The 11,416-nt window shown below is 37.1% G+C and overlaps 2 protein-coding genes across 10 annotated transcripts in view; both read right to left on the minus strand.

Annotated features, from left to right (window-relative positions):
* LOC116161111 (eukaryotic translation initiation factor 4E transporter-like) overlaps positions 1-5,663 on the minus strand; it is a 32,076-nt gene extending 26,413 nt beyond the window's left edge. For 5 of the 9 annotated variants that reach the window (XM_031474323.1, XM_031474330.1, XM_031474329.1 and 2 more), the window contains exons 1-3: positions 5,156-5,663; positions 4,548-4,734; positions 4,409-4,493 (exon numbers count right to left, since the gene is read on the minus strand). In XM_031474323.1, the coding sequence (XP_031330183.1) occupies positions 4,409-4,493; positions 4,548-4,734; positions 5,156-5,291 (408 nt within the window). In that variant the 5' untranslated portion in view covers positions 5,292-5,663. Of the gene's footprint in view, positions 1-4,408; positions 4,494-4,547; positions 4,735-4,786; positions 5,095-5,155 lie in introns of those variants that run through there. The other 4 variants (XM_031474326.1, XM_031474324.1, XM_031474325.1 and 1 more) reach the window with 4 other exon arrangements.
* A 2,156-nt stretch (positions 5,664-7,819) lies between these two features.
* LOC116162384 lies at positions 7,820-11,409 on the minus strand. The gene is made up of 3 exons (XM_031476000.1): positions 10,814-11,409; positions 8,729-9,665; positions 7,820-8,670 (listed from the first exon to the last, which is right to left on the minus strand). The coding sequence occupies exons 1-3, from the start codon at positions 11,381-11,383 to the stop codon at positions 7,820-7,822; spliced, it is 2,358 nt and encodes a 785-aa protein (XP_031331860.1). The 5' UTR covers positions 11,384-11,409.
* Between the last annotated feature and the right edge of the window lie 7 nt (positions 11,410-11,416).

Consider the following 11,416-nt stretch of genomic DNA (forward strand, 5'->3'; position numbering starts at 1 on the left):
TTGTTTTTAAAAGTTACTTTTTTTAAACATCTTTTCATACGAAATTGTACTCCGAGGTATGCGCTAAAATGCGCCGTAAAAAGATATCATTGCGCCGTAAAAAGATATCATTGCGCCATTCTTGTTTTTTTGGTTATCCTTAAATATATTAAATATATATTTTGCTACCGGTATTTGTGCCACTCGATACATCTGGTTATGCGCCCAATTGCGCCACTTGAATTAAAGCTAGCGCCATTACGGTTAAGCCATAAAAAATCTTTAAAAAGTGGGGGGGGGGGAGCTAACTTTTTCAAAAGTGACGTTTTTTAACATGAATATTCTACTACATCGTACTTTTCATTTTGCGCTACAATTCGCCGTAAACAAAAATCTTTGCACCATTATAGTGTTCCAGAAAAACTATACAGGGTGTTTTTTTTTGGGAGCTTTAGTTAAACGTTTTTTGATACCCACATGTCGATATCTACCATTTATGGTTTTTAAGTTATTTTGACTTTAAGAAAAGAAATGGCGGATGCAGATGGTACTTTGATAATTGATTACTTGAAAACTGTTGTAGTCATAGCAACCTATTTTTATCAGTGCAAATGAAAAATGTGTCCGATAGGTATTTTCGCACAATTAGGACGTTGTGCGCGGGTGCGGAAGTAAAGAGAATCTGGTTATCGTGAAAGCATCATAATAGCTCTTTAATTGCGCCATTTTTCCCTAATTTGACCATCGTCATATCTTGTATAGTTTCGGATGTGTATATCTTGGACACAGTGTATACTGCAAAGGGGTCCTAAAATGCGCATGGTGAGAGGTACACGGTAGTGCAAAAAAACATGTTAAAAACGTAACTTTTGAAACCGTGAAGTTAGTCTCTACAGCACTTTTTGAAAATTTGGCACGACTAACAGCGACTGCGCCATCTTTAATTCAATTGGTGCAATTAAGCGTATAACCAGATGGCATAGATACTGACAAAATACATAGTGGAGGCAGTGAGGGGGGGGGATGCATACTTAACTCCTCTCAAATGCATTTTCGCATTTTAAAAAATTAGATAATGGTGTAAAAATTATCATCGGTGTGCGCATGTGAGCACATTACTTTATACAGTCAGTCCTATGACTTTGTAATCTCTAAAAGGGCGGGGGGGCGGGGTTAAATTAAAATTAGCAGACGATCAAATCAAATAACACTAACATCCATCGTTTTAATAATATCTTTGACTTCTCCGCATTGCCATTAGCATTACTTTTACTCGAGGTGCGTACATACAATTTCATTTAAATATCTTAATATTTATACAAAAATTGGATTGCGCAAGCGCAATATTATTTTTTCATCTTCAAACTTGTTTGTGGTTTAAGGAATACTTACTGACACAGAAAACCGGGCATTTATATGTTCTTTGTAACTTGAATTTATTATAAAAGATACCATTCTTTGAAGGTTCGGGCAGTTTTTGGGCTGTAACTTTTTGGCCCGTTAGTTTACGTAACTGAAAAACAATAGCGACCTTTCTAATATCCTTAAAAACATTGTGTACCAATTTTCAATGCGACCAGACGTTTCTAAATAAAGTTATCGTGCACAGGCAGACGGACAGACATTTACAAGAAGGTAGTAGATGGCGCTGTGTTTGAAGATCGACACACACATAAAAAATATAAAACGGCACAAATCAAACGATATCACGCTTGGATCTTTGAAATTGACAGCTAATGACGTACAGTTGCAACTTTCATGAATGATGACGTAATTTCATTTAAAGCTCAGCTTTGAAATATCTTAAGCTCTTCTTAAAGGCCCCTATAGACGGATATAACCAAGCATTTTTCACTAGATAGCAGTACTCAGGGCCGGCTCAAGACAAAAGTTACGTGTAAGCAAGCACTAAAATTTGCGCCTCTGTCCGCCTCGCTAAAGCCTGAATAATACGAACTTTTGGCAAGCATGTTTTTAAAAATTAAAAATGGTAGCTTTAACGCATTTTCCATGAACTCATCTGTACTTCCGGACAGGTCATGCAACGGACTGTTTTTGTATACAGGGTGGCCAAATAAGAATGCGAGGTATTGTATCTGGGAACCTGTCCATCGTACAGGCTTGCGGTAAAAAAATGTATTACTGAAACGGCCACGAGAAAAACCCGGAAAATATTTTAAGTTTCTGCAATGGCCGCTAGGGGGCGTAACTGCAATCTGGAATTTAAAAAAAAATTTTCTGCGAATTCCGCTATATTAACCTAACAAAAAAATGTCCGGTCTTTAAAGACGACGATAATCTGAACCTTTTTTGTTTGACAATTTTTCCTGTATCTCTAAAAATGAAGTGATGGGGGGTATTCAAAGGTTCCCGTAAAGAACACCCTGTATCTTCGAAACGACTGAGCCGATTTTAACAAACTCGGGTTAATTGAAAAGGGTTATTCTTCGGTTACAAATATTATAATGTTTGAGGTTTTGTTAGTTTCACATATCGCCGCTTGAGGGCTTTTTTCGACATTCCGACAGAAATGGTTAATTTTCTCAAAAAAATTAAATGCGTTGGTTTGATTTATTTTTCATGAAAAAGTAGCTAAATGATGCCTGAACAAGCTCGCGAAAACCGCATCTCGATATCTTGTTCCTAACCTAAAATTTAGGCCAAAGAAAATACCCTCAAAATTTTATTTTTTTAAGGTAATTTTTTCGGAATTATTTTTATTATATAATTTGTGGCCCTAAGGTGGATCGATTTAAAAAAGGAAGCTTTTAATGCCGCCGTAAATGCTCGAAATGCTGGCCATCACGGTATAAAATATATAACTTGTTTAGGCATCATTTAGCTACTTTTTCATGAAAAAAATCGTACCAATGCATTTAATTTTTTTGAGAAAATTAACCATTTCTGTCAGAATGTCGAAAAAAGCCCTCAAGCGGCGATATGTGAAACTAACAAAACTTCAAATAGTATAATATTTGTAGCTGAAGAATAGCTCTTTTGAACTAACCCGAATTTGTTTAAATCGGCTCAGCCCGTTTCGAAGATACAGGGTGTTCTTTGCGGAAACCTTTAAATACCCCCCACTTCATTTTTAGAGATAGGTACAGGAAAAATTGTCAAACAAAAATTGTTCAGATTATCGTCAACTTCAAAGACCGGACATTTTTTTGTTAGGTTAATATAGCGCAATTCACAGAAAAATCACTTTTTTAGATTCCAGATTGCAGTTACGCCCCCTAGCAGCCATTTCAGAAACTTAAAAATATTTTCCAGGTTTTTCTCGTGGCCGTTTTAGTAATACCTTTTTTTTACCGCAAGCCTCTACGATGGACAGGTTCCCAGATACAGTACCTCGCATTCTTATTTGGTCACCCTGTACAAAGGAAAGTAAGTTATGGCGTAAATATTCTTATAAATAAGAAACTTAAAATTGCGTAGTCTGCACATGCACCACCTGATGTTTAAAGTATGCGATATGTTTGCCTTTACTAGAAGAATCTCTCGTTAAAATTAAAAAAAATCTATAAATAATAAAGTTGACATTGCGTAGTTTGCGCATGCGCACATCTGATTTTTACAATATGCGATATGCTTGTCTTTACTAGAAACATCTGTGGTTGTTAATTAATGCCATGCAGATATTTCAGTGGGTGGCAGCGCTCGTCAAAATAATAAAAAAAATGAAAGTATGTGCGTGATCTAAAGGACGCCATTTTTGTTATACAGGGTGGCAAGGTTTCAATTCTGTTCTCGTATTTTGCGTTTTCTCCCTTATGTTCTGGGATAATTGTTTCAAATTTGATAGATCAATTTGTTTTTAGAATCATTACAATAAAGTATCAAAATAGTTGGTCGCAATACACAGGGTGTTGCATTTTCTTTATCACCCCGTCTAACGAAAACGACGGCTTTTAGGCCATGCATATATTTGCATTTTTCTTATTGGGACGTCGACGAGTATCACGATCACCTCCTGAAATATCTGCATGACATTAATTAACACCCTGTATAGAGGTTCATTTATTACTAGCGAACTTCGTACTGCCTATATCAGGTAATGTCCCGCTAATTCCAATTCAGCGGAATTGAACAATAGGTTACCTATTTGTAGGTTTATGTGTTCTCATATTTTTTTGAAAAACAAAGCTGTACAAAAATGCTACAGAGTTTTCCGAAGGGATAACACGTCTGCTTTTTATAAATATGCTTCCCGTGTACGGATTTTTACGTCTGTAAAAAATGAGTAATTTTTGCGCCCCTCTCGTCTGCGACGTAAGCGCTAGGTTACACCGCTTACGCCTAAAGCCGGCCCTGGCAGCACTGCATGGGCATAATTGTCATAAACCAACATTCCCTATCCCGTGGCATCTCTAAATGTTATTTCGAGTGTTATTTACTCTACGCCGTCGGCTAAAAACGGCTTCCTTACCTTGTGAATGTCGAGAGGTTCCGGACCTAGAAGAGTATCGACTGTGTTTCGATGCCATAACTCGGGGTCCCAAAATCCGTTAGGGCTGTAAACAATTCAGAAATTTACAGTAGTCGACCTCCGAAGCGCACGGACTTACTTATTAAACGTATTGCATAGGTGCTCGGGTCGCTTCTGAGACAGCGGAACCTGTCGCAGTTGCATCAACTCCTCGCGCGTGTATCGATACACGGGTTGTCCGGGTTTAACGGCGAGAATCGCCGGATCATTTAATTCCGTCGCGTCCACATTCAATGACAAACTCAATCCGTCCATCTGCTCGTCCCCTAAAACCAAACGATTAGCACCTACACGTAGCGACACTCTCCGTCGTCCTACTCCACGACACGTGCAACGTCTCCGAACGCCGATTTCGGCGTCTACTCAACAAACCGTTACCGGTCGATTTCAGGCTCGTGCTTCTAGAACGGCCCATGTTTTGCGTGGAGCACGTGGCGGCGCGTAAAACAAAAAACAGAGAGGGGAGGTGCGAACAACGAAAACTAAACGAGGTACGACACTTAAAAACGACGAAAAGTTAAAAATTGAGTTATCAGTTTTGAGAGGTAAAAATGGTGCAGCGCGAACTTGAAGGTGAACAAAATGGACAGGTCGGGAATTTCGAAAATTGAAAAAATTGCGCAAAAAAGTCCCCCCAACATGGCGCGGGACCTGCGCCTCAAAAATAAAAGGGGAACAAATACTCACTATCTTTAGCTGGAACCTGATCTATCTTTTGGGTCTCATCGTCCGCGAACGTCGTGGCCGCCGCAGCTGAAGGTGTTGTTGTTGTTGTTGACACAGACATCGCACTAGGATACTTGCATTTAATAAAGAATACCATACCGTACCATACTTGGTTAACTTACGTAAAATTTTTTAAGTAAATTGTCAGACTCGCAATTTAAGTTGTAAATATTCAAAATTCATAAATAACAAAGCGATTTATTTTGTTGTTACTTTAACTAATAGTAATATCACAGATAGTTTTCTTCATTCACAAATTAAAAAAGTTTCAACATACGTACTCACGAAAAACGATTTTATTTTAACGATTATTCTTGTATATACAACGGGTTTCGACGTCGGTGCGGTTTGTTAACGTAAAATTAATAAATAATGCGAATACTCGCACTGTAAACTGCGTAAACAGTATTTCTGAAGCAAAAGTGCAAAAAATAGAAAACGGACGCCATATGCATTTCTCATTGTTCTACTTCTGTCTTTATCTTTTACATACGCGGCCTACTATAGTTGCTTACGGTTGCGATTGTAAATCCGGCAGAGGACGCCACGTATTTTGATTTATTCTGGTACTGTTCAGTGGCGTAACAAAATGAAAGGTTAGCCGGGGTATTGATTTATAACTGTCGAATAATAAAATGCCGTATGCACCGAAAAAGTTTAAGCTGAGCTGAGCTTAAAATCCATTGTCCCAATAATCGTTACCATGGATAGCAAGCTCCGCTTAAACTTTTTCGGTGCATTTTTTGGAAATTATAAATTAAAATAAACACAGTTTAAGGTAAAATGTGTAAAATATACACGTCAATCAAAATTATATGTCAATCTATATACCTATTTGTTATGCATTTGCTTGACAAAGGGTGTAGACTTGTAGATTCTTCTTTAAAAAACTCGTGTAATATTTTCTGTCGCTTTTCGAGCGATTGGACGATGTCGAACGATATCATCAGTCGGACCGCGTTGATTAAACATGTGCTTACGAGTAAAAAATAGCAGGTGTAGTGTAGTGTACTTAACCCCCAGGTTCTACGCTAACTTCACACTATAAGAACACAGAAATAAAGTCAACCCGACAACGTTTACAAATGACCACCCGAATGACTATTCCCTCCAAAACTAATTAAGATCCCGCTTAAATTTGAAACGTGGCACGTGATCAAACATCTGAACACTTGAAGCACAGTAGGGAAGGGAAGGTTAAATAAAACACTGAAATTGTGAAAAGTTTGTTTAATAATGATCGCAATTATTAAGATTGTAAAAGCTCGGAAATTTAAGTCCAAGTCCATAATAAATTACATTGCAAAAATAAATGGTAGTTCACCGAACAACAATAGAAATAGGCTGGAAAAAAAAGAACCAATAAACCAATAAAAAAAGCACCCGTCAAATTAATATCAAATTGTGTTGTAAAATTAATTGTTTGTAATTATGTGAATGCGTAACATAAAATTATAACATGGCAAGAAGTAGCAGGTAAACTTCAAGTTATATAGGTTAAAAACAAGTTTTGGGAATTATGGGTCAGGTAAGCAGGTACCAAGATTCTAAGAAAGGGTGAAATACACAGGATGTGACTCATCTTTGATGCAATAAAGTCATTTTGTCACAAGCAAGATGGAAAATTACATGGCCTTGTAGGCAAATTTAACTAAGAACAAGATATGTGGAAATTATCGAATCGTCACTCATTTATCGCACATAGATTCTAAACTGAAGAGCTTTGATTAGCGTAATCCCGCTCCTGCAAGATAGGTAACCCGCCTCTGGTTTCGGGGTTTCGAGCCTACAGTTGAATTTCGAAGACAATCACGGAATTAGGTGTCGTAGCTCAATTTTGACCACACATTTTACCACCCCCGTGACTGCTTCATTCACGGAGAAAATTGTTAGTAACAAACAACAAGTCAGTACATACATCAAACGGATCGGTAATTTCCACATATTAAAATAAAATTATCAAAACTTACATGAATGTTACTTCAGGGACAAGACCAAGTAATCAACATCAATAAACATAAATTAAGCAAGCATTACACCAAAAACGTAAACAATTACAAATAGCATAACGGTATCACACATATGATTCTGCATTGCGATTAAACCAAGTAAATTTCAAAAACAAAGTTTGAAACACCCAAAAAATATAAAATGCGGCATACAAAACACCAATACGATATAAAGAAATGCAAAAATTACTACCTGCTATAAATAACACAAAATAACAATGAACAATATTGAGATTACTCCCAATATTATTTAGTGTAAGCACAGGGTGGTACACAGTCTCATGCACCGAATTTTAAAGACTTGGAAGCCCCGTGCTCACGTAGAGTGACTAAACGACTTTTGTGTCAATAGTAATTTATTCTACATTTTACGTTGTTTATATACAAAATTTTATACAACAATTGGCAAATTAATTGCAATCTATTAATTGCAAATTGAAAACTAACCTAGTCAATGTTGTGTGCAAATTGTCCTCATTTACAAATAATGCAATGTAATTTTATTTCTTAATCCTACTTTCTTTCCCAATTAACTATTTCTCTAATATTTGGCCAGCGCCCTTTCCTGTTTAATGGTGATATTAAACATTCTGCCAGCCGCGCCCTAATCTATCTTTTAGTTTTGTGTTTCCCCGGGAATAGTTGAATATAATGGTTCTAACTGAACTGCTTCGCGATCGTTGTCCTTGGTATGTGATTTGTTTCTGTGCTGGATGTAGAATCTTATTCCTAGTACGAGTGCCAAGATAATTGCAATGAGTAAGGTAGTTGTCGTGCTTGTAATAATGGACTGTGATGTTGTGGACCGCCATTTGATATTTCGAATATCTGCATTAAGAGTTTCTTCTTCGTCTTTTAGCTGTTTAAAAGAGTCTTCTGCATGGAATATTGATTCTTCTATTACTTTGGTTATTTGCTGAGTTGACCTTGTATGATTATATGGTTTGTTAAACTGTTTTATGTAGCTACCTAGTACTGATAACTTTTTATCCCGTTTCGGATTGAGTATACTTTTCTTTGTTTTCAACAGGCAATCTTGTGAAATCCTGATAATTCCAGTGGCATTGATCGTGATTTCCTGTCGTTCGCCACTACAGGAGATAGCGATACGTGTGGACTGATTAGTGATGAACATCCAAGTATTGGTGGCATAGAGTTGCTTCCAAATTAATCCTTGAATCTCATGTTGTTGTATATTGCATTGGTTAATTTCTGTTCTGTTGTAGACTTCGTCAATGATGCAATTTTTGTTTTCTTCTATTTTCTTCACCATAGTGGGAGCACATATAAAATTGTGTTTGTTTGTTTGTAGGCAGTCTTTGAATTCTTCATTTGATATTTCGAAATATAGTTGATTGTTGTAGTCCACAGCTAGCATTTCTTCATTGACATTTAAGGTCCAAAACGTAGAATTTTCAATTTTTATAGGAATTGGGGTGACTTTCATAATCACGTATACCGTGATCTCTGCCACCAGAAAAAACCCGAACACATGAATCACTTCCACTGTTTGTTTTGTAGTTACTTTGATTATTGGATGTGGTAAAATCTTGAGGATGCTTGGTAATTTCTGCTCTGCCGATGTAATAATACTTCTGATGTGGGTTTCTGATATAAGTTCTTGAAAGTTCCCTTGGTTGTAGTGGATGTTTCTTATTTTGCTGTAGTGATTGTGTACTTCTGTTACTAGATTCACTGCTAGTTTGATATGTACTTAAGATGTGAATATTTAGTCTGTTTTCGTCTATTGTTTTATACCATTTCTGCATCTGGTTTATGGCTTTTATCGCTTCATTTAATTTAGTGTTGAAGCGCTCTAATTGCTTCTCTATGCGGTTTTCTGTCTCTTTAAATTTTGATATAGTAGACAACATTATTTTGGATTGTCTTTCTGAATTCCGCATTAACTCTTGCTGATTCTTGTTTAACGCATCAATGTCCTTGTATACTTCGTCATTCACACCGAATATCGCCGTTAATATATTCCCCAAGATACCTCTTTTTTTACGAGTTTGACTTATGTAGTTGATTCCCTCTTGTACCCATCTCAATTGATTTTCTTGATCCTCGATATGTTGCACCAATTCTGTACATTGTACGTTTTCTGTCATTTCTGTTGCGTTCTTGCACAACTCTTTGAAATTACTAGTCGTTAGAAATGCTGCGTTTATATCCTCTTTGATTCGTGATTTGTTGTATTGTAGATCGATTCGGAATATACCTCTTTCAATTTGAACTTCTCCCATGTGTTCAATGTAGAAACCTGGCTTTGGATATGTAATATTGTATTCTGCTGTTACTGTGACCAATAGCATTAGTATGCTTATAACGAATGTTTTCAGATTGCATCCATATGCGTGTTGTTGTGATGTTGCTGTTTGATTTTTTTCTGCGGTGTTACCTTCTTCTGTCGTGATTGGTATTAGTTGATGAATACTCCTTTTTGATGCTTTCCCATCTGCCTTCTGGATGGTAACAATGCGTACAGTGCCGTCTTCTGATGGATGTAATTCTTTGATTTTTGCAAGTGGCCATTTCCCTGGACTCAAGTTGTCCTCTTTGATGAGTACTATACATCATTTATCTTTGGATTGTCTTCTTTTGTTTTCCATTTATAGCGTTGTTGTAAATTATGCAAATAATCCGTCGTCCATGCTTTCCAGAATTGTTTCTTCATGTTTTGTACCATTTTCCATCTGTTGCTTAAGTTGAGTTCTATTGTACCTGATGATTTCGCGAATGGTTCTATTATTGGTTTTCCTATTAGAAAGTGACCGGGTGTTAGTGTTGTACCTCCGTCTACTACATCACTGTTGGACTTTCCTATTGGTCTTGAATTTAAGCACGCTTCGATTTGATGAGTTAATGTAGTTAATTCTTCATATGTAAGTGTTGATTCCCCAATTACTCTTCTTAAATGGTGTTTTAAGGACTTAACTCCACTTTCCCAAATTCCTCCCATATGTGGACTTGCTGGTGGAATGAAATGCCATTGAGTTCCCGTTGACACCGATGTTTCTTGCACTTCTCTACTGTGTACTATTTGTTGAATTTCTTGCTGTATCATATTGCTGGCTCCGACGAAGTTGGTGCCGTTGTCGCTGTATATGTGTTGGCAACCACCGCGTCTTGCTGAAAATCTTCTGAAAGCCGCGATGAATGTTTCCGATGTTATGTCACTAACAACTTCTAAATGAATCGCTCTTGTTGCTAGACATACAAACACTGCAATGTATCCTTTGTATGATTTATGGCCTCTGCCTTTCCATGCTCTTACTTGTATGGGACCGGCATAGTCAATTCCACAATGTTCGAACGGTGATGATGGTGTTATTCTGGATGCTGGCAGATCTCCCATTATTTGATGTAATGTTTGTCCCTTATGTCTTATGCATGTATTGCACTTGTTGATGATTTCTCGAACTGTTCTTCTACCGGTGATAATCCAATATTTTCTTCTTAAATATGCTAATGTTATTTGAAGACCTCCATGTAATGTTTTTTGATGTGCATCCAAAATCAGTAGTCGTGTTAGATGGCTGTTTGCTGGTAGAATGTATGGATGTTTTTCGTTGTATGATAAGTAAGAATTGCGTAACCTCCCTCCTACCCTAAGTAAACTGTCTTCATCTTGAAACGGATTGAGCGATTCTAACTTGCTGTCCTTGTGTACTTGTTCTTTCTTACTTAACTTTTGTATTTCCCTTGGATATGTATTCTGTTGTGTTACTTGTATATGTTTCTTTAATGCCGTATTGAGTTCTTCTACTGTTAAATGTTCGTCAGCTACTGTAATTTTTTTGCAATGCTTGATGAATCGAATGATGTATGCTGTCACTCGAATTAGTTGTGTTAGTGAAGAAAACCTTTCTGCTAGCTCGTTCCTATTGTTCACTATTATTGTCATAGTTTTCTTGCTCTCTACCTCTGTTGTAGGATATTCGCTTGTACTGTGTTTCCATTTATCTGTTTTTAGCCATATGGGTCCATTCCACCATAACGTGTTGTTTTTTAATTTGGATGTTGTTGTTCCTCGCGATACCAGATCTGCAGGATTATCATTAGTACGCACATGGTTCCATTGTTCTTTTGCGGTCATGCTTGTGATTTGTGCCACTCGACTTCCCACGAAGGTTTTCCATTTGTTTGCGTCACCTTTTATCCATGCGAGTGTGATCATGGAATCGGTCCACGCGTACACTGTTGTTTTTGG

Source organism: Photinus pyralis, unplaced genomic scaffold (assembly GCF_008802855.1).
Source record: "Photinus pyralis isolate 1611_PpyrPB1 unplaced genomic scaffold, Ppyr1.3 Ppyr1.4_LG10, whole genome shotgun sequence".
Taxonomy (NCBI): Eukaryota; Metazoa; Arthropoda; class Insecta; order Coleoptera; family Lampyridae; genus Photinus; species Photinus pyralis.